This window comes from Quercus robur, chromosome 3, assembly GCF_932294415.1.
Source record: "Quercus robur chromosome 3, dhQueRobu3.1, whole genome shotgun sequence".
Classification (NCBI taxonomy): Eukaryota; Viridiplantae; Streptophyta; class Magnoliopsida; order Fagales; family Fagaceae; genus Quercus; species Quercus robur.
In genome coordinates this window covers 6402614-6425472 of record NC_065536.1, presented here as the reverse complement: position 1 = coordinate 6425472, position 22859 = coordinate 6402614, and the positions used below count along the sequence as shown (strand labels likewise).

At 32.6% G+C, this 22859-nt stretch overlaps 3 protein-coding genes and 1 pseudogene across 3 annotated transcripts in view; all 4 read left to right on the top strand.

Annotated features, from left to right (window-relative positions):
* LOC126716864 (GTP-binding protein SAR1A-like) overlaps positions 1-2639 on the top strand; it is a 35147-nt gene extending 32508 nt beyond the window's left edge. The window contains exon 3 of the mRNA XM_050417871.1: positions 2165-2639. Coding sequence (XP_050273828.1) covers positions 2165-2485 — 321 coding nt within the window. The 3' untranslated portion in view covers positions 2486-2639. The remainder of the gene's footprint in view (positions 1-2164) is intronic.
* The window catches only part of LOC126716857 (GTP-binding protein SAR1A-like), a 73060-nt gene extending 50433 nt beyond the window's left edge, over positions 1-22627 (top strand). The window contains exon 5 of the transcript XR_007652303.1: positions 22357-22627. The gene's annotated coding sequence lies outside the window, so the exon portion shown is untranslated. The remainder of the gene's footprint in view (positions 1-22356) is intronic.
* LOC126716861 (GTP-binding protein SAR1A-like) lies at positions 15557-17702 on the top strand. Its single transcript, XM_050417868.1, has 5 exons — positions 15557-15725; positions 16299-16400; positions 16590-16697; positions 16991-17444; positions 17579-17702. Exons 1-4 carry the CDS (start codon positions 15663-15665, stop codon positions 17345-17347), a joined length of 630 nt encoding a protein of 209 aa, XP_050273825.1. The 5' UTR covers positions 15557-15662; the 3' UTR covers positions 17348-17444; positions 17579-17702.
* On the top strand, positions 18507-22627 carry LOC126716863 (GTP-binding protein SAR1A-like; annotated as a pseudogene).
* Positions 22628-22859: the final 232 nt, after the last annotated feature.

Genomic DNA, 22859 nt, shown 5'->3' with positions numbered 1-22859 from the left:
ATGGGACTCTAACTTTAGTGTAGAGGAAGATAAACTCTTAGTGGCAGCATGGCTCAGTACTAGTGTTGATGCCATAAACAATAATGAACAAATACAAAATACCTTTCGTAAAAAAGTTTGGAAATATTTCATACAGTACAATACATCCGGTACCACACGTACTGTTATCTCCTTACTAAGTCGTTGGGGAACGATTATTGAAAAGACAAATAAGTTTGCTGGGTGTATGGCTCAAGTTAACGCACTTCATCAAAGTGGTATAACCGAAGAAGATAAGGTATAAATTATATTGCAATAGTGTTAACATGTCCATTCACCAATAGTTTGAAGATATTAATCATGTTATATTTGTTTTAATTTTTTTTAGATTACCAATGAGAAGGCTTTGTATTTAGAGAAGCACAAGAAACCCTTTCTTCTTGACCATTGTTGGCTCATGTTATAGGACCAACCAAAGTTTGCCGATCCTAACAATGCTAGATCGAGATCATCCGTGCCTCCAACTTCGGAGTCAATATCTATTAGTGAAGGGGATTGTGGGTCCAGACTTAGTGACACTTCCAATTTTGAGAGACCTATTGGTACGAAGGCCACAAAGGCCATCCGAAAGAACAAAGCCACCGGAAAAGATGTAGGGGAATATTTGAACAAGAAATTGAAATTGATTGAGGATGTAACTTGGTTGGAAGAGGAAAAAATGTCTTTTGAGAGGGAAAAACTTGCGATTGAAAAGGAAAGTAAGGAAGAAAAACTTAAGATTGAGAAGGAAAGAATCATGATTGAGAAGAAAAAATTTGAGCAGGAAGAAAGGTTAGAGGAAGAGAGAATCATGATGATAGATACAAGTGGCTTAACCGAAACACAAAAAGCTTTTATGAACAACTCCAAGAGGAAATCATGGCAAGACGAAGTTCATGTAATTAATGGGTTTAATTGTATTTTGGATGTAGCTTAGGCTTTTATGTATTTTGTAGTGGCTTGTGTATTTTGTAGTGGCTTATGTCACTTGATGAATTATCTTAAACTAGATGTATGTATTCGTGTTGTGACTTGAAGTGCAATCTAACAAAGACTTTAAAGTGCAATCTTTTTTATCTTTTGTTAAGTTCCATTTGGTCTTGTGATAGGCATTGATATAATTCTTTGATCCAATGAAACTATTATTTGATCCACTATGAGTGCCTATTATATATCCTACTGTTACAGCCACTATGAGTGTCTTTCATCCAATTATTTCTATTCATTGAACATTCCAAGTATCGTATGCTTGGTTTTGACATGACAGGTCTTAGAATAAATGTATGATCAATGAGACTTCATAGTATTTCCAAGTTTTTTTTTTAGATGTATGTGTTTGTGTTGTGACTTGTGTGTGAATTGGTTATATTCATTTTGTTGTGGCTTATGTCACTTGATTTTAATCTTGCATCTATAGTAATAATTGATTTCCAATTGTCTTGAAGGCTGCATCCATGAATCACTATTTGTTTCGCAAGTTCCTTCTTGATGACTCAGATGAAGATGAGATAATCAAAGAACTTGTTATAGAAACATCACAACCTAAACATCGTCGTCGTTCTATCCAATGTAATCATTTGGTAGGCCATGAGAGGCTTTTTCTTAATTATTTTGCTCCCACACCAATATATCCACCCGCTTTATTTTGTAGGAGATTTCGGATGAAGCGTTCTCTTTTTCTCCGTATTCAATTTCAGGTAGAAGCTTATGACTCTTTGTCCAAAAAAAAAATAGTGCCAAATCAGCCCAGTTCGGCGCGAATCGAAGCAGATTCGGCGCGAATCGAAGCCGATTCGGCGCGAATCGAGTCACGTCGGCGCGAATCCGAGAAAAAAAAAAACTTAGATGCGGCACCGACACTCGGGCAACCGCGTCGGACGCCGCATCCCGCGTCCGGTTGCGTCGAACTCGGGTGCGGCACCCTCCCAGCTGCGACCATGCTTTCTAGCTTAAATCTCTCTTGAAATTTTGTATTTGGAATTTGGCAAGTTGTTTCCTGATTGACTTACAAAGAGAAACATGTTTAAAGTTATGCTTATTATGTTGCTTCACTGTGCTGCAGGATTTGTTTTTTTGGCTCAAATTATGCTTCTATTGTACTTTTAAGTAATGCTTTTTTGCTAAATACATTGTTTTCTTTCTGAAGGTGGATGCAGTTGTCTACTTAGTGGACGCTTATGACAAGGAGAGGTTTGCTGAGTCAAAAAAAGAGCTGGATGCTCTCCTCTCTGATGAGGCCTTGGCAAATGTTCCATTCCTTATTCTTGGCAACAAGATTGATATACCATATGCTGCCTCAGAAGATGAATTGCGTTTCCACCTGGGCCTGACCAACTTCACCACTGGCAAGGGTAAGGTAAACCTGGCAGACTCAAATGTTCGTCCCCTTGAGGTTTTCATGTGTAGTATTGTCAGGAAAATGGGTTATGGAGATGGTTTCAAGTGGCTTTCTCAGTACATTAAGTAATAGGCAATAGAAATAGAAGTGGAGATTTGGCATCTTCTTTCTATATGCTATTTTCTACTAATTAGAGCTGGCACGTTGTCAGTTCAAATATTTCATATGTTTTTGTTCTTGTTGTTCATTTATGCCAAAATGACAAAGATACCTCTCTCTGTGCTATGATGAGCCAAAATAGTTGATGGTTTGTGGTGTTTGATAATTTGTGCTTTGATAGAATGGGAGAGGGACATTATCAGAAACAAATCAATTCCTTTTTTTTTACCTAATGAATGGTATTAGTTCAAAATTCTAGTCAACCTCCTTTATTCAGTAATTACCAGCACGGTAGTTTCTTTGCAGTGTGATGCATATTAGCACTATTTACCCTTGCTCTAAGTTACCTTCAGAAAGAGTATGCAAGTGCAGATTTCTTGACCAAGTTATGAACCTTGACATGTTTGCATACTCGAATGTATTTGTCTAGTGGCTTTTTGGCAGTTGGGTTTAGTATGCCTGTTGCTCTTTCTTGATCAATAGTTAATTTTATGTGCCTTATCACAGAGCCTGTCACACCCAATATATTAACTTTTTGTTCTTGCTTCATTTAAATGAGTTACATAGCAATATGCATTGCTCAAAGGGGTGGAACACTTGCATCCCTCACTAGGAGGCACTGAGCCTAAAGATGCTCTTTAACGGCATGCATCTTAATTAGTGTCTGCTCAAACAAATAGGTATTCCTGGTTTAACTGTAACCAAATTTAGAACAAATTTCCTTTTGACATGGTTCCAAAGTTCTAGTAGATATGTGGTGCAAGGAAAAAGTAAAAAAGGAATCAATGCTATTTTGCTGACTGCTTTGAATTAAATGGGGGCAATCTTGGTGTTCAGGAGCTTTGAATTCTTTTCTGCATTGTCAAAAATATAAGATGTTTTAACATGTTACCCTTGTTAATTTTACCCGGTTATGACACAAGTTAGAAGAATATGATCCAAAATAATAATAATAAAAATAAAAATATTAACAAAGCACACCAGAAAAAAAAAACAAATAAAGAATAAATAAAATAAAAAAGAGTATGTAGAAAGATACATTTATAGAGACAGAAAGGGGACGCAATGAATTTAAGTAGGTGGTGCTTATACATAATAGGAAAGAGAGAGAGAGAGTGAGAGAACCTTTTTTTTTTTTTTTTTTTTTTGAGAATGAGAGAGAGAACTTAGAAGATGGAATTCTTGAGTATTAAAATGCCTATTTGGCTAAGTCTACTCCTAATCCTAAGACAGCTAATAATCCTAGTATATTATCTTTAGAAAATTTACAAAATAAATTATATATATCACGTCACAAAATAAATACATATTCTTATAAATTATGTATGGCTCATTGACTAGTACAATATATATGTATGGCTCATTGACTAGTACAATGAATATGTTGAAGCTCAAACCATAAGTTATTTTGTATTTCTCTTGTTATTGTTGTAATTGTTGTTGCAAATTGCATAGCAAAAGCTGATCCTAGGTTCATAGAACAATAGAAACAAAACATCTATTGTCTTAACTTCCATTGTCAATATCTTCTAATTCAATATTATTTATAAAAAAAGATAAAGAATTAAAAAAGAAAAAAAAAAGAAAAAGATGCAACCGGTAATATGCTAATTGAATTAAAGTAAAACATGCATATTCATATATACTTCACAGTTCACACGGAGACAAACATGTTGATTGGACAATGTAATTGAAGACAGATTTCAAAATCCATATCCATCCTCTTCCAAGAAATTATAACTGTTAAAAAGTTTTGGCCAGATTTGAATTTTTATTGCATTTCGTAAAGTATTGAATTATAACTATTAAAAGTAATGAATTTTTATTGCAACCTTTATGGGAGACTACCATCTAAGTCTTAGTGATCTAAAAAATCTAGAGAGTTTGGACTTATTACATAACAATCTATTAATTTCAATTCCATAATCATTAGGAAAGTGGCAAAAATTGACTATGTTGGATTTGAGTAACAACAAATTCACAGGCAAGATTTTGGTTGATTGCCAAATGGATATAATGAATGATCAAAACTTTTATGCCAACAATTGTGGGTTGTGTGGAATTCAAATCCGGGTTCTATGTCCAAAAGACTTGTCACCAACAAAACCACTAGTAGTTGAGTTGAAGGAAACATGGTTCTCATGGGAAGGAGTAAAGATTAGATATGCAATTGACTTCTTTGTAGTAGTAGGAATTCTGCATCTAACTCAGTATTTTGTCCCAATAAAACCTCCAACTCACCACAGCAAACAAAAAGGCAAAGGGTATAAATTTAAGGTCTCTTACAAGTTATGTATGCATTCTATGGTAAAAGACCAACGTTGTAAAGGCTTTCAATCAAGCAAACAATGATGACAAGTAATTTATTCATAAGTATCAACGAGTGTGTTGGCTTGAGAGGCTACCATTTATCTTGTTTGGAGGAGTTCAAATTGATAAAGTGAGAAGTGAAGTGAAGTAAAGAGACACATTAGCAACTAAAACGAAGGTTAAGAATACGATTCAGATCAAGGTGTTTACTTTGTCTGGGGATCCTTTTATTGTTGTTTTTATTGTTAATTAGTTTATTGTTTTTGTTGTAGAGTATAGTAGTTAATGAGGGTTTTTTTTTTTTTTTTTTGGGTCTTAGTGTTGCAGCTTTTTTATTAAGTCGAGGTTTGCTTCTTCTTTTTTTTTTTTTTTTTTTTTTGGGAAAAAAAAAATTATTAAAGCAAAGCAAAGGAATTACAAAGAAGCAGGACTCACCTTGACCCTAGTAATAGACTCAAAACAAATGATACAGTAGCCTATATCAAAAGAATAAAAAACATTATATTTGAGACACCATTAGGCTGCTCTCTTTGCTTTGTTGTTTTTCAATTTCAGGTCTAATGAAACTTTTCTTATCCAAAAAAGAAAAAGAAAAAAAGAAATGTTTGGAGATTAGGAAGGTAAAAAGGACATGCATGTCAGATGGGATTTATAATTAGCAATTGAATTATTCTTTTGAAAATTGGGATTCTCTCCAACTAGCTTGATCCGATGCCTTTCGTACATGCACTGAAAAGTGAAAACTTTGACTTATTGCATGTAACATGAGATCGGGGGAGTGCGCGTGAAAGGTTCGTCAAAGTTCGTTAAAATTGACATTTATGATCAAAAAGTTCACAACTGATCATAAATAGGGTATGGCCAACAAATAAATAAATAGATATTACATTAGTGGGAAAAAAGAGTTTGAGAGAGTATCAATATGAATACAATACTTCCTGTTTAAGCATGGTGAAATTACCAATATGTTATAATATACTTTTTTTGATTAAGGAATATGTTATAATATTGTTATTATTATTTATGCTTGTGAAAGTTATAAAGACAAGTACTGGACAATGATGTACAAGTGAGCCTACTTGCTGAGCTTCATAGTCTAGAAACAGGGTTTAAAGGAGCATATTCTTGCGGCAGAGACTAGTGTGTAGAGAAGTCCAAGACAATTTGTAACTTGCTGTAGGCTCCACCATAGGGGGTGATAAAATTAAATGTTGGTGCAGGGCGGGTGTAGTCAGAATTTTTTACTTGAGGGCCGAGTTATAGTAGTTTTTCAAAATATTCAACGCTAATATATTTATAAGTTGTGTAGTTCAATATAGACATACAAAATATCCCAAAAAAGAATATTTTGCATCAAATTTATGTCAACGGTGAGTCTTTTATAGATTAAAATTAATCTATTATCATCAAATTATAAAATCTGAATTTGTTACAAGTGTCTTAAATTCATCCATTATCATCAAATCATTAAAGAAGAACATTTTGCATTAAAAAAAAAATTGGTTGCTACAGGTGTCTTAAATTCTAAATGACTAATAACACTTTCCTATATATAAAAAGCATGAAGGTGTAAATGCTAAAATAGTAGCTACAAAATTTTTTGGTTTGTTCAATATGTATTGTCCATCACTTCATTGGCCTTTCTTTTTTTTTTTTTTTTCTTTTTTTTTTCTAATATTAATACAACAAATTGTTACAATATTTTCATAATTGTTGAAGTTTTAATTCCTTATAAGTCAAAATAAAATATCATATTCGAACCAATCACAACTAAAAATAAAGATATTGTGGAAAAAAAAGGTGCTACATCCACAACATTTCTCACAACACTTTCTTAACAAATCATTTGTGGTAAATTATTATTGGTTCTAAGTTAAATTTACCAATAAAATTACTTTTTTTTCCACCAATAACGACTCGCAAAAACCTACTGCTTATTATCTGTTGTGAAAATGTTATAGACATAGCATTTCTTTAGTAAAAATATTAAGACAACTTGTTGTCATCATAATATATTCAAAATTGCTGAAGTGTCAATTCTTTACAAGTCAAAATAAAATATAACCAAATTATAAAGGTATTATGAAAATATTGTATCATTCTATTATGTTTCTAGATTTTTTTTTGTTAGTTTGATTAACCTTGTTGAACCAAAATTCACTGTTTTGCATACAGTTTTTTTGGATTGACTTTTTGTATTTTTTTAATTATATTTTTATATTTATGCACCATTTTATATGAAAACATATAGTTTTACACCAAAAAAAAAAAAAGGATAAAAACACTTTTCATCTTTTATGTTTGGGGTAATTCACAATTCCTCCATAAACTTTAAAATCAAGTAATTTTTATATTAATATTTTGGAAAAGAGCAAATATGTCATATCGTTATTCTCTCAGTGAAACTCTAATGAAAACTTATGATTTTTAAAATATATCCATTGTGTAATGTCGAAAATACTCCTGCTAAATTTTAACATCCCAAAAATTTTCTTCATGTATTTTGAGGTTTAGATGGTAATAATGCTTAGAAAATTTGAATTATGACATAAGGTGTTTTATTTATTACCTAGAGAACATTGATTTTCTAGATTTAAATCTTTGAAACTAATAATTTATCTAATGGAAAATTTGATGAAATGGGTGTTTAACTAATAATTTTCTTCATTGTTTTATTTCTAGATTTTTTTTTTTTTTTTGTCTCATTTCTTGCCTAAAATGGGTGTTCACTAAAAACTAAGTAAGGTAAACATTGCACCAAAATTCATGTAGAATGATTAAAAAAAAAGTATGAATGACAAAATTTTCATTGTGTATAATTGAAGGTATATGATAAGGAGCTTTAATTGTAGCATATAACATCATTTATTACAAAATTTTAAATATTGTGACAATGTCTTAGCAAAAATTAGTCACTTATTGTTGGAAGATGATGGTGTTCATTATCATTCTAAGAAGTTCTTAGTGAATGGATATTGTTTTTAGCAAGTAAGACTAAGAAACTATTATAGTAAAATAGATATTCATATATTAAATAGCCACCATAACTTTGTGTGTGATTAACTATCAAAATTCTTATACGAAGAAGATTAACTTTGTATGATATCCATTTTTTATGTATATAGTTTTATACTTCTTCAAATAGAAATTTTATTTTAATTTTCTCACTTAAGAGGTAGCACGTGCCACCCTAACTAGTCTTAAAGAATGCATCAATTGTTTTTGGTTTGCTCATATTTTTTTTAGCTTTAATATGACTCAAGAGTTAACCTAAAAATATATTTTTTTTTAAAACTCAATTATATAGATTTTACTCACATTCAAGGAAAACAAATTCCACTATTATTTTAAGCAACATCCACCTCATCATTTATATTTATATTTATATTTATATTATTATTATTTTAATGAACTATCCACCCAACACAATCCCACATACTCACGCTTGCAAGTTCACTCTACTATTTTAGTAGCAAAGAGATGAAAAAAAAAAATGAACAATTTTTTTTACTAACGATGAAGGTTTATAGCTTTGTATGGTTGTGTTGAGATGAGCTTTGTTTTGTTAATAACAACTAAACAATGGTGCTGTCAGCAATATTGAGGAGAAAAAGCAAATGACACGTATCTTGGGAATGAAAATGAAAAGGAAAATGTAAAGCTTTGTTTTGAAATAGGCTAACATTTATCCTATTTAGAGAGAGGGGGTAATTTTCTATTGGATTAATTACAAGTTTTTAGATAATTGGAGGGCTCAACTATTATTTTATTTGAGAAAAAGCCTTACCTGGTAGACTAAGTTTATGTCTTGAGAATAAATGGGGGGCCGATTATATGTGTTTTAAGGGGGCCTGTATTTCAAAACAAGGTGGCTGTGCCCCTGATGCAGGGTGTTCAAATGTAGTTGCGGTAGCGCATCAGGATGGAAATAGAGATATTTTAAGGACTATTTAGTAGTGATGTTCAAGTATTGTTGTTTAAAATGATGTGAAAATTATGGTTTAAAAAATGTTGTGAAAATACATGTTTTAAGTACTCATAATGCAAAAAATGTGTTCAGTACCATATTTCTAATAACATATTTTTAAATGTGAAAAAAAATACAATTTTGTATTTGATATATGTATGTGTTTTGTATTTTTATTTTTAAGTGGGCAAAGTTATCAACTTTTTCTGACAATACAGTGCTTCTAATTGTGGCATGTAGTCATAGTTTTGTTGAAGTTACTACCGTAGTTTGGGCTTTGCAGCTGACCAGAGATAAAAAGTTTCCAAGTATAATTGTTAATGGTGATTCTAAGATCTATGTTATTGCCTTAAATAAAAATTTGGAGGAGGCATTTTGGGAAATTCAGCCTCTATTGTAAGATGCACCAGTATTGGCTAATTCTTTTATTTGTTGTCGTTTTTGTTGGATTAAAAAGGATGCTAATTTTGTACTCAAATATCTCATATTATTGTAACTATGTATGCCTTTCTCAAAAAAAAAAAAGTATGCCTCCCTCCTGCTATCATGGAGGCTTGGGAAAGAGAATAATCTCTTTTGCTCATTTATGTGGATTTTTTTTTTTTTTTTTTTGGTGGAGGGGGGGGGGGGGGGGATTTATAAAGACAAGTACAACTCCTAAAAAAAAGTACCCACTTTATTATTTGCATATATATATATATATCCAAATGGAAGTTAAGCTCTAGAATGACATGTATGACAAAAAGAAAGGTTTTATTGAGAATGCCCATGGTTTTGATTGTTTATGAATTTTGAATTTTATTGGAATTTAGTTATTTATGTAAAATTTTGTTATTATTTTGGAATTGAAACTAATTTTGTACAGTAGAATTGGAAGAGCAAATTTCGTTCTTTTGTTTTGCAATGGCCAATGGGTTTGAACTTTAAAGTAAACTTTTAGAAAAGCAAATTTGTCTTAATGGCATTGAGCACATGCATTAATTTATATTTTTACACAATTTTTATATTTTAATATGTGATTTATTTATAGTATGGGTTTTATTTGTTTAAGCAAACAATTTCAAATTGAGTGTATATTGGGTCCGGTCATAGCGTAAAGGCCATGTTTTTTTGCCACCTAATGTACCCAATAATTAAATGCCATGTCATTGTCTTACCTACACACAATAACAACTAAATTATGACCTAATTCAAAATTCAAAATTAAAACCTCTTTCTTAAAACAAGTAACACCAATTCAGCAACCCACCACAGATGCTATCGTCACCATTGCCCGATTTACTCTCCACGCACAATCACATCAAAAACAACATATTGAAGCACGATTTGAACTGATGTCCTATAAAAAAATTAAAGAAACAAAAATCTGGACGTCGATTAAGGAAAATGGGTTTGGGAAGTGAAAATTGGTTGAGAATATCAATTTTGAAACTTTGAAAAAGAAACCCAAGTACACTAATCTTCAATACGACTTGTAACCCATAACCACCATCGAGACCAAATTCGTTTTTTTCTTAAAAATTCATTTTTTAATGGACTAAAATTTATGCTAAAAAAAATCATTTTGTTAATTTGAAACACAATAAACGATAAACCCAACAATGTACTTTTATTGAATTTTTACTAGAAAAATCGTTTTTTTTTTTCAATTTACTTTCCAAGCCACAAGACCGAGTATGAGATTTGCAAAGTGTGCAATCTGAATCACAATTAAAGCCAACAACATAATTACTTTCTGACCCACAAGAGTTTGCTCTTGAACTTCCTTTCTTGCTTCTAGTCCAAACTCTTTGATGCCCCTTCTTTTCTTAAGAAGCTTTGCTCTCTTAGGCGGCGTGCCCGGCACCATCTGATTTATTGTTGATGTGGAGGTTGGGAAAATAGATCGGACAGTGGTGATAGTAGCGTCTTCAATGGTGTGTAATGGCATCTGTGGTCGGGTGGCAAAGTGGCTGGTGGCGTTTGTGGTGGTGGGGTGGCTGGATCGGTGCAACCTTTTCTAAGGAGGAGATTCTGATTTTTGTTTCTGAAATATGTTATAAATAAGATGTTATTTTTTGTGGTAAGTTTGTATGGATTGTTTAGTAAAATCCTGATATGGCATACAACTATAGGAGAGTGTAAACTAAAGCTTTTCTGCCACATCTTGGCCAAATTTAAACTCATAATAATATATGGGCCTAGATTGAAGTAGCACAAATTTCCAATATTTTATTATATAAAAAAAAAAAAAAATCATTTGAATGATGCGAGCGGAACTACATTAGTAGCTCCCACAAAAGTTTTCAAAAATTGCTCAAAATAGGTAAAAATGGAGATCCTATAAGCTTATGTAAAGAGCTGGCGATTCCAAGAAAAAAAAAAAATCTAGCCCCCCATTTGTCCACATGTGTTCCTTTCAAGCTTACTTTCTATTTTATTTTCACTCTTTTACTAAATTTTGCCATTGAAACCCCTAGGCATTAGACCATTGGCTTGCTTTAAAAAATTTAGGCCCCGTTTGTTACACCCACTCAAACATATATTTTCAGTTTTTAAACAACATTACACGTATTTTTACACACTTTTTCATCTACATGTATTTCCATACATGTTTTCAAACAACAAAACACATGTTTTTAAGTGCACGTACCAAACACCCCCTACTTTTTTAATTTTTAACTTTTCATCTGTAGCTCAAAATTATCATCCTTTCAAGTTACTTGCCTCCAATCCTTGACCTCTTCAAGCGTCCACCGATACTCATTGCTCACATTCTCACTTAGCATTCAACTCCTCTATTTTTCTTAAACAGAGTCTTGAGTTATTTGAAGCTTAGCAATAAAGAATTTAAAATCTTGAAATGTTCTATATTCTTCTACTATTTCTTTTCCATTTCTATGTATTTATTTTCTTAAGAGTTATAATTTTATTTTCCTTTAATTTCAATTTAATTGATATGTGATAGGCTTTGTTCAAAATTTCATTTTGGCTTCTATTCAAACGACCAGATACGAAAGTGATCTTCTTCTTCTTCTTCTTCTTCTTCTTATTATTATTATTATTATTTATTTTGTTATCTATAGTTTTATATTGGCTTATATGATTTTGTTATTTTTAATTTCTATTATTATTATGTCTTCTTGTAAATGTTATCTAGTTTTCCTATATTCATATTTTTAATTTCTTGAATGTTATGGACATATGGTTGTTCAAAGGAATAAAAGAAACTTAAAGCAAGAAAATGATCTTAAAATACTCAATGGGTCATTTAGTTTTATTAAGTATTAATAAGAATTACTTTAATAAATGTAACCTTGAGTTTTTTGTAAATTGCAAATATGATAGTTTAACTTTGACCCCAAAACAACAATTTCTATTCCCGTCCCTGTACATGTTTAAGTCGAGGGAGAGGGGGCTCAATATTGTTTCTATGAAGAGTTTAATTTCTGTCCGGAGCTACGCCACCCAATCAATGAAAGCCACGTCTTCATTTTCAAGAAAAATCTATACACCTCAGTAGTCAGCACACACGACCATAACTCATTTAAAAAAATCCGGACAGAAGTTAAACTCATAAAAAAAAAATCCCTATAGAGTAGCGCACAAAGTCAGCGTGGGTAATAAATAAATGAGAGATGCTACGTTTATAATATTTTTACAACAAATAACAAGTGATCTACTTCATCTAGCAAGACAACAAAGCGTGTAAAAGCCTTATATAGTTGAGTGTTGAGTCGAGCCTTTTAGTTAACACCCTTCTCGAAACAAAAAGAGTTGATCCTTTCTTACTAACTTTTAACAATTGGTTTCGTGAACTGCTGAACTGGCATAAATGATATACCAGTCAAGGATTAAGAGAAAAGCAGTGCAACAGTGCATTAAATTATTGTTATTTTAAGTTATAATAAGTAGAACATAACCAAGCACCTAAATTCCAAATTAAAAAACAGCTGGACCTCCCATTGTACTGGGGCTGGAATGTTGAATTGATCCCACCACTTGTTCTTAAGGGACCACACACAGAAAATTGAAGATCTTATCCATTAATTCCTCTAATTAAGCAGGTCATTAATTACCAAATGATAAAATAATTTTTGATTGAAATATTTATAAATTGCTAATGTGGTTAGTTGTTAATAGCCATTGGTAAATTAAAAAGCGATGTAAAAAGTGAGCCAGATAAAAACTAATTTATCATTTCAACCATTTGTAAAAATATTATAGATAGTTTTAACTATAATATTACTATTGTCAAATTCTAGGTAAATGGTGCCAATCGTATAGCTAGAGAAACTACAAAGTACATTCTATGGGATTGCCAGATGGTACACATGGACATGGCTACTTGCGAGTTAATTGCGAAAACTTCTTTGGTCTTCAATTGCCTTGAGTCTTCACACACTCTCTCACACAACCCTTACAATGAAATCTTAGAAAAAATACAAAGTACATAAGATTAAACAAAATTACAATCAAATTTGGCACGGAATTAAAGCTAACACAAAATAGTTGTAAATCACAACTTTACACATTCCATGATTGTTGTCTTACCAATCTTTAAACTAATTAATAATTTTTTTAGCTATTGTACAATATAGTTGTATTGTACACTAAATTATATTTAGAATACTATTTTTAAATTATTTTATATAATATGAAAGTTGTATATACAAGAAAAAATAATTAATCATTTCATTTTTTATTCCTCATAACAAATTCCAATCTCAACACTATTGATCCCCTAGAAAATAAATCTTGGAGTCACCATTGCACACACTCTTTATTACATACTAATGTGTAACCCCGTGCATATGCACAGATACAATTAAAAATGATTAAATTATATGGTTCAAATTATACATTTTTTTTAGAAGATGATTAAATTATATATGATATTAGCTTACACATTTTTTAAACCGTACATTTTTAAAATATATAATGGTTTCTCATTATATATATATGATTTAGAATTTAATTGGATTTAGATTTTTCGATTTTTGTATCAAATAATTCACTTGCTACCATCAAACGCAATGGTCTTATTGTCTTTACTAAGAAAATTAAGCTATTTCAAACAAAGGTCCGTTTCCTTGGCTATGACATTTTTGAAAGACAAATTCATCCCATTGACAGAGCCATTCAGTTTGCTGATAACTTTCCCGACGTCATTATTGATAAAACAGAACTACAAAGATTCCTTGGATCTCTAAACTACATTGCTGACTTTTATAAGGACTTGAGGAAGCAATGTAAACCTCTATTTGATCAATTACAGAAACAATCCTCTGCCTTGGACTGATATTCATACTTCTCTTATCAAAAAATCAAGTCCCATTTTAAAACTCTGCCTTGTCTCGGTATCCCTACTATTAATGCTTTCAAAATTGTTGAAACTGATGCCTCTGACATTAGTTATGGAGGTATTTTGAAACAACGTGTTTAACCAAACTCATCTGAACAAATTGTTCATTTCCATTTAGGAGTCTGGAATAATGCACAAATAAATTATAGCTTCATTAAAAAAGAAATCTTATTTGTAGTATTATGTATTTCCAAATTTCAAAGTGATTTGCTAAATTAAAAGTTTTTGTTACGAATTGATTGCAAAAGTGCTAAATATGTTATAGAAAAAGATGTTGAAAATATTGCTTCAAAACATATTTTTGCTCGATGGCAAGTTATTTTAAGTGTTTTTTATTTTATTTTGATATTGAATATATTAAAGGTTCTCAAAATACTATCCCTTATAAGAAAATGAAAGCAAAAATAAGTTTTGATGAAACTTTGAAAAGATTTAATAAAAAGAAGTTCAAAGAGATAACGGTTAATGATTTACAACATGAAATCACTATTATATATTAAGAAAGAAATCATTGAACTAAAAAATGTAAAAAATGATAACTTTAACTTAAAACAAGAAATATTACTTTTTAAAATTGATAAACAACTTAATAATGAACCATCTGATAGTGAACCTGATGCCTGATGATATTTTCTTTTTATCTCTTTGGTCTAACAGCAATTGGATTAATATTTTCTTTTTATTCCAAAAGCATCAGTATCAATTTCAAGAAGAAAAAAGATAAAACAGAAATTGGAAATGATTATTGATTGCAAAAAATGTCCTTTATATTTCTTCTTGTTCCTGGTCGTTAACAGCCATTGGATTAATATTTTCTTTTTATTCCAAAAAGCATCAATATCAATTTCAAAAAGAAAAAAGATAAAACAGAAACTGGAAATGATTATTGATTGCAAAAAATGTCCATTATATTTCTTCTCGTTTCTTGTCTTAAAAAGTCAAAATATGTGTGCATTTTCGTTTACTCATTTCCTTCCTTTATACGTGTGTAAAACAGAAATGATTATTGATTGTAAAAAATGTCCATTATATTTTTGGATAATTATTAGATATTCTCGAAATATTATAAATATGTATTTTTTTACCTCATATAACTGTAAGTTCCATTAATTAGATTTACGATAAAACTCATAATTTATCTAATAAAAAAAAGTATGCATCTATCATATTTTTAGAATATTCAATAATTTTTCATATTTCTTCTCGCTTCCTTGTCTTAAAAAAGTCAAAATATATGATTATTTTCCTTGTCTCATTTCCTTCCTTTATACGTGCGTTTATTCCGTTATCTATACGTGCGTTTATTCCGTTATCTAATCACCCTCTCATCACCCTTCCCCCACTGCCTCTATTACACGTGTATAGAAAATAAAGTAAAAAAAACAGAAACAGACTCCAAAGCCTCCTCCATTTTGCCTACTTAAAGAAACAAAAACTAGTCTGTGGAAGACACACACAGGGAAGCCAGCTATAACTCTCTCTCTATCTCTCTCACATATACAGTAGAAAAGAAAAGGAAGAAAGATATGAGTTTGCTCAGCTGGGTTCTGGCCGTGCTGAATTGGTTAAGTAATTTCCTCATTAATCAGGTATCTCTCTCTCATTTCTTATAGAGCATTCACAGTGAAACTCTCAAAATGCTATAAATTTATTAAAATTTTTTTTTTTTAATTCCAATTCTCTCTTCTCTCTATTTCTTTCTCAGCTGTTTCTTCCCCACTCTCTTTTTATTTTTTTGCTCTTTGGTTGTGGGTGCGGTGGTGATGAGTTTTGTGGCCAGTTGTGGGTGGGCGGAGATGGGTTTTGTGGTCGGTTGTGGGTGTTGTTATGATGAGTTTTGTAGCCAGTTGTGGGTGTGGTGATGATGGGTTTTGTGGCAGTAGTGATGGGTTTTGTAACCGGTTGTGGGTGTGGTGGTGGTGGCGGCGGCGGCGGCGGCGGCGGCGGCGGCTATGGTGGCTGTGTTGTGACTGTGGTTTTATTTGGGTTGTGTTTTTTTGTTATGAGCTTTGTGGCTGGTTGTGGGTGCGGTTGTGCTGGGTTTACGGTTGGAATGATCGTGTTCTCTTTTTACCTTTTTGCTTTTGAATGCTCTAATCATTTGCTCAAATTTTATAGCTTTGTGTTAATTTGAATGTGTTCTCTCTTTTGCCTGAGAAAAGCCGGGCGGCTTTAATCCCTTTAGAGTTAGACCAAAAGAGGTCAACATCTTGCTGTTATTCCAGGACATGGTCTGCCTAAACCGAATGGTTTCACGGGATGAGGTACCCCTTCTTTTTTTCTTTTCTTTTTTACTTCTTATTTGCGGTGGCTGAGAAAACAGTTGGGAAAGTTTCGATTTTCTGGCTTTTCACTAGAAATAAAATGGTGGGTTGGTATTTTCAATTTTGTTTAATTCGATAACCATTGATTTGGTTTTCTTTGTTGTGGGTATTGGTGAATGAACAATGCAGCGGGATCCGATGAATTCGTGGGTGTCTATTATTGGGAATATCAAGTATAAATTTTTTTATATTGGAGGATATCAGATGGCTCAAAGAGTTTTGAGAGACTATGGCAAGGAAAATTTCTCAATCTATCAATTATCTTTTGTGAGAATATTTAGTTAATGACTTGTACAATATGATGATATTGTGATTGTAATTTGAATTTCTTATTTACTCTTGAGGAACCTATCCTTGTATATCTCTTGAGATTCTTGATTGGGAATTTGGCAAATTGCTGCCTGATTATCTAACGAAGTGGAAAATTTTTGGAGTTATGCTTGTCAATGCGTGTTGCTCCAGTCCACCATGCTATCTTTCCTTGTTAAGTATGCATTTGTGCTAATTACATTTCAATCTTTGTTCTGTAGATGGATGCAGTTGTGTACGTTGTGGATGCTGAGGCTCTAACTCAGGAGGAACTTTTGGGGCCAGGAGAAGAGCTGAATGCTCAACTCTGGGATCATTTTCGGGGTCCAAGAGAAGAGCTGAATGCTCTACTCTCTGATGAAGCCTTTGCGGAAGCTCCATTCCTTATTTATGGCTTAACAACTACTGGAGCTCTTTTTCAATTAGAAGAGATATTGTGTTACTTCCTCGGATTGCCCAATGTCACCATAGAGCCGGTAGACGCAAATGCCCGTCCCATTGGGGTTTTTGTGGCTCAAGTATTACACGCAGAAGATATTCTAGATGATTTCCAGGGGCTTTCTCACTACATTAAGTAGTGGTAGAGGTGGTTTCTTTTTTTTTTTTTTTAATACACGCAGAAGAGTGTCTAGATGGTTTCCACTGGCTTTTTCACTACATTAAGTAGTGGCAGAGGTGCCATTGGCCTCAGTGGCCTATTGGCACCCAGGTTCTTGTTTGACCTGTTGCTCGGGGGTTCTAGCCCCCGCAATCACCTAGCAAAAAAAAAAAAAAAAAAAAAAAAAAAAAAAAAAAAAGTAGTGGCAGAGGTGGTATCTTTTTTTTTGGAGAGAGAATACAACTTACATATGCATCAAACATCCCTCTCACAGTGAGGTGGTATCTTATTTTTCTTATAGACATTTAAATGAAGATTTGGTATTTTTTTTCCAAGTGGATTTTATGGGCACACTGTCAATTTGATTGTTGATTTTCCTCTGTTGATTGTCATTTACCTTTCGTGCAAAATTGTATCTAGCCAATATGAACTGGCCATTGAAGTCAAACAGGACCACCCAAATCTAACGGCTTTGTTTTGTGAAGCTTTACTAAAAATAAGATTATCTCCCATCAAAAAAAAAAAAAATAAATAAATAAATAAGATTATCATAAAAAATATGGTAGGGCCAAATTGCAGAACGCTATCCAAATCTAAATTTTGTTGGAAACATTTTAGACTTTTTAGTGAATAAATAAATTTTAATATAACATATAATACCCTAAATAATAAATAAAAGTTAGGAATAATCTCACAGTGCTATAGAATCACATAAATAACGATATCATTAAAGATTGATTTGTATAACTAGGTGCAAAATTAAATGCAACTGGATATATGAAAGATTAAATTTTAGTCCTGTTGGTACGGACAAATATCCCTTTAAAGGTAAGCAACGAAATGAAAGGAAAATTTTTTGAAGTTATTTTATTTTCACATATTTTTTTGAGTTAGAGTGATGGAGTACAATAAAAGCATACCAATAATGAATCCATATGAAAATTTGGTGTTTTCACATAATTAAAAGTTTTTGGTTCTTAAAGTTCAACTCATAATGGAATTAAAAGTTTTTTTTTTTTTCAAAATGAAAAAGTGAAAAAAAAAAACATAAATTTTCGACATGTTTCAACAAGTTTCTCTCTCTCTCTCTCTCTCTCTCTCATGTGAATAAAAATGAGTAAATAAAATATTTGAGGTTAAGAGTAATAAATGGTTGAGTTAATCTTTCGGTATTTTTGTTACACTTAAAAAAAAAAAAAGAACCTATCTAATTGTAAAGAACATTATTTTCAGAAGTGTGTACTAATTGTATAACGTGTGTAATAAACTAATAATACTTTAAGTTTGAAGCATGGAATCAAAACAAAGTTTTTTCATACGGTTTTGTACTTTAACTAGGCATAATACGTGGAAAGTGGGGTACATTTCTTGATGTATATGGCTCAGGGTTTTCTGCAATATACTTTTCTGGGATTTCCTTAAAAGGTCTTTGTCGGACAAAAATGTAGATTCTCTTTCTCCGCGGCTAGTAGGAGTGTCAGGCATTTCAGCACAAAAAGAAAGAAAAAGCGGGCCCCCCTTCAACACTTTATTTTTTTTTTTTTTGAGAATCTGCGCGGTTATGATTGGTTGCTTTTAGAGTAAAGTCGAAATGATGGAAAAAGATGTGTGACAAATATATCTAAAAGGTCCGTATCTCTCTGTCCTTGATTTCTAAAAGAATACACACACGACAGTTCTGTCTATCTCCTTGATTTCTAATATAACACACACACAACATGTACAGTTCTCTCTCTCTCCTTGATTTCTAAAACTCTCTCTCCTTGATTTCATTACTAAACGAACACACGCACAACAGTCTCTAACAGAACACACACATAGACATAGTAGAAAAAGTAGAGAAGGAAGAAGAAGAATATGGATTTGCTCAGAGGGGTTCAAGAGTTGTTGAATGGAATCTTTCATTTCCCCATTATTCAGGTCTCTCCTTGATTTCTTAAGCACTTTGCTCAATCTTAAAGCTTTGTTGTTAATTTCAATGTCTTTTACTATATAATCCAAGTTCCAACTGGGTGTCTTTAATCTCTCTCAACCAAATTTGAAGGAGGCCAATATCTTGTTCTTGGGCCAGAATATGGACTGCAAAAAGGCTGTGATTTCCAACCTCTCAGATGAGGTACTTTTTTTCCCTTTTTTTTTTTCTTTTTTGAGAAGAGACTTGATTTTCTTTGTTGTGGGTATTGGTGTGTGAATATTGCAGGTGTCATCTGAGTACTCGACATCATGGGAGTTCAGTAATGGCGAAATCAAGTTTAACTTTTTTGATTTGGGAGAACATAGGATTGCTCATAGAGCATGGAGTGACTACAGTGCCAAGGTAGATTTCTCAATCTATCAATTATCTTTGATGAGAGTATATAGTTAATGATTTGTGCAATACTATGATATGTGATTGAAATTCAAATTTCTTTTTCACTCTTGAGAAAGCTTGCATGTTTTGGGGTTTTCTAGATCTTACTCGGTTAGACCAGGCTGTTTTTTCTGTTATACTCTGTTTTAGTTTTGTGCTATCCTTTATGTCTTAGTCCTTTTTTATTTTTTAACATAGAGTCTATTTTTTGATTCATGTTGACTAATTGAGAACATGACTTACATGATTGTATTTGTATTCCCAGCTAAACCTTTCCGTGTTTATATTTGATTTACGGGAGGTAAACATTGATCATGGGAGTTCGGTTATAGCACATTTTGTTTTAGAAGGTCTGCTGATAGTGTCTCAACATACATAATTCATTCTCTTTGTTGTTTAACCAGTACATCATTTACTTCTTATTACATGACAGGTTATTCTTTCTTGTTTAGCCTTTGTCTTGTAGTTTTATATACCATTTATATCTCTTGAGATTTTGGATTGGGAATTTGGCAAATTGCTGCCTGATTAGCTACCAAAGTGGAAAATGTTTTGAGTTATGCTTGTCAATGTGTGTTGCTCCAGTCCACTATGCTATCTTCCCTTGTTAAGTAATGCATTTGTGCTAATTACATTTCAATCTTTGTTCTGTAGATGGATGCAGTTGTTTATGTTGTGAATGCTGATGCTCCGACTAAGGAGGAACTTTTGGGGCCAAGAGAAGAACTGAATTCTCTACTTTCTGATGAAGCCTTTGCAGAAGTTCCAGTCCTCATTTTTGGTGTAACATCTACTGGATCTCTTTGTCAATTAAAAGAGAGACTGTGTTACCTCCTCGGGTTGCACAATGACACCATAGCACATCCCCTAAAGGTTTTTGTAGCTCAAGAGTATCTAGATGGTTTCAAGTGGCTATCTCGCTACATAAAGTAGTGATAGAGGTAATATCTTTTTTTTTGGAGAGAGAGTACAAGTAACATATGCATCAAACATTCCTCTCACAGTGGGGTTGTATCTTATTATTCTTATAGACATTTAAATTAAGACTTGGTTTTTTTCCAAGTGGATTTTATGGGCACACTGTCAGTTTGATTGTTGATTTTCCTCTGTTGATTGCCTGTTATAAGAAAAACCACATGAGACCCATCTGGTTTTGGGAGCCCTTATGAGAAGTACCCCATGATATCCATGTGGTTTAGGTGAGATGATCGCCCGCTATAACACGATAACCATTTGGTTTAGGTGAGGGACTCAAGTAATGCAAAAGATTGAAATCCATTTGGAGGCAATCTCTGTCCATTCTAGGGAATTCCCCTTCAGTACGTTTGCATTTGCTAAGCTTGAGGTTGATGTTGAAGCTGAGTGCCTCTGTCACCATGCTCTTTATCAACAATTCCTATTATCTCCACCCATTATACACACTTAGAGCACAAACACTACAACATTTAATCATATACATATCTATCAGCTTAAAAGCAATCATATACTTCATCATTTCCTAAATTAGGTTAGCTTTTGCTAATCCGGAAGTTTTTATATCATTGGAAGTTTGAAGTAAACTTAGCTTCACCTTTGCTTTCCAAAGTAAATAAAGTACAAAACAAAAAGACCTGACTTTCTATAAAGATTGGACAAGAAGTCAACAGCAAACCAAAGCAGCATTCGTTTCCAAAAGTTGGCAAAGTCGTTAATTGCTTCTTACTTGAATTACTTAGCAAAGATTTCACCATACCAATTACCAAGTCCCAACCCGGATCTTTCTTGACCAAAAGCTGTTTCCGTAACCTAATTATAGAATTCAAATAGGGATTTTCATAATGTACTAATTTTGGAGTCCATGAGTTACAGTATTGATCAAAAATATACTTTTAGTAAGTACTAGCATTTTTGTCAGATTTGTCAATGAATCAATTTTTTGGTAAAACTTCAATTTCATTAAGAAGTTTGAAGGCTTTTGAAACTTCTCATCGTCTCACATAACAAACTTTATGGAAGGGTACCATCAATTCTTGGTGATCTAAAAAATATAGAGTTTAGATTTGTCAAACATAACCAACTTTAAGTATTGCATTTTTGCTAAATACATTTCAATCTTTGTTCTGTAGATGGATGCAGTTGTGTACATTGTGAATGCTAATACCAAGACCAGAGAGCAATTTTCAGGGCCAAGAGAAGAGCTGCAATTTTCGGTGCCAAGAGAAGAGCTGAACGCTCTACTTTCTGATGAGGCCTTTGCAAATGTCCCATTTCTTATTTTTTTTCATAACTGCTGAACCTTCTTGCCCAGAAGAGGAATTGTGTTCCCTCTTGGACCTGACCAACATCACCACAGGGAAGGGTAGGGTAGACCTGGCAGTCACAAATGCCCACCCCCTTGAGGTTTTTGTGGCTGAATCATACAACAAAAGGCAGTATCTGGATGGTTTCAAGTGGCTTTCTAAGTACATTAAGTAGTAGGCATTACAAGTGAATATTTCACATCTTATTTCAAGTGGAGATGCTGGGCGCTCTGCCAGTTCAATTCTTGACTGCGCAAGTTGAACGCCTGCTATAACAACTACCACATGAGATCCATCTGGTTTAGGTGAGTTGATCACCTGCTATAAGAAGTAGTAGCACATGATATCCATCTGGTTTAGGTGAAGGGACTTGAAGTAATGCAAAAGATTGAAATCCGTTTGGAGAGGGCAATCACTGAGCATACTTGGGAGTTCTTCTGTGTCTCCATTTGGGAAGCTTGAGATTGATGTTGAAGCAAGTGCCTCCTTCAGCAGGCTCTTTACCAACAATTCTTATATCTCTACCCTTTAGACACACCTAGAGCACAGATGCTATAACTTTTACTAATTAAATGCTTATGTATCTGCTTGAAAGCAATAATATACTTCATCATTTCTCAAATTGAGGTTACCTGATGTTTTTTCCGGAAGTACTTTATATGTTGGAAGTAAACTTAGCTTCACTTTTGCTTTCCAAACCAAATAAAGTACAAAACAGAAAGACCTTGACTATCTGTAAAGATTGGACAATAACAAACCAAAGCAACAATCATATTACTTGAATCACTTTTGCTAAGTGCATTAACTTCATATTACTTGAATTAGTTACCAAAGTTTGAATGATACCATCATATCAAGTCCCA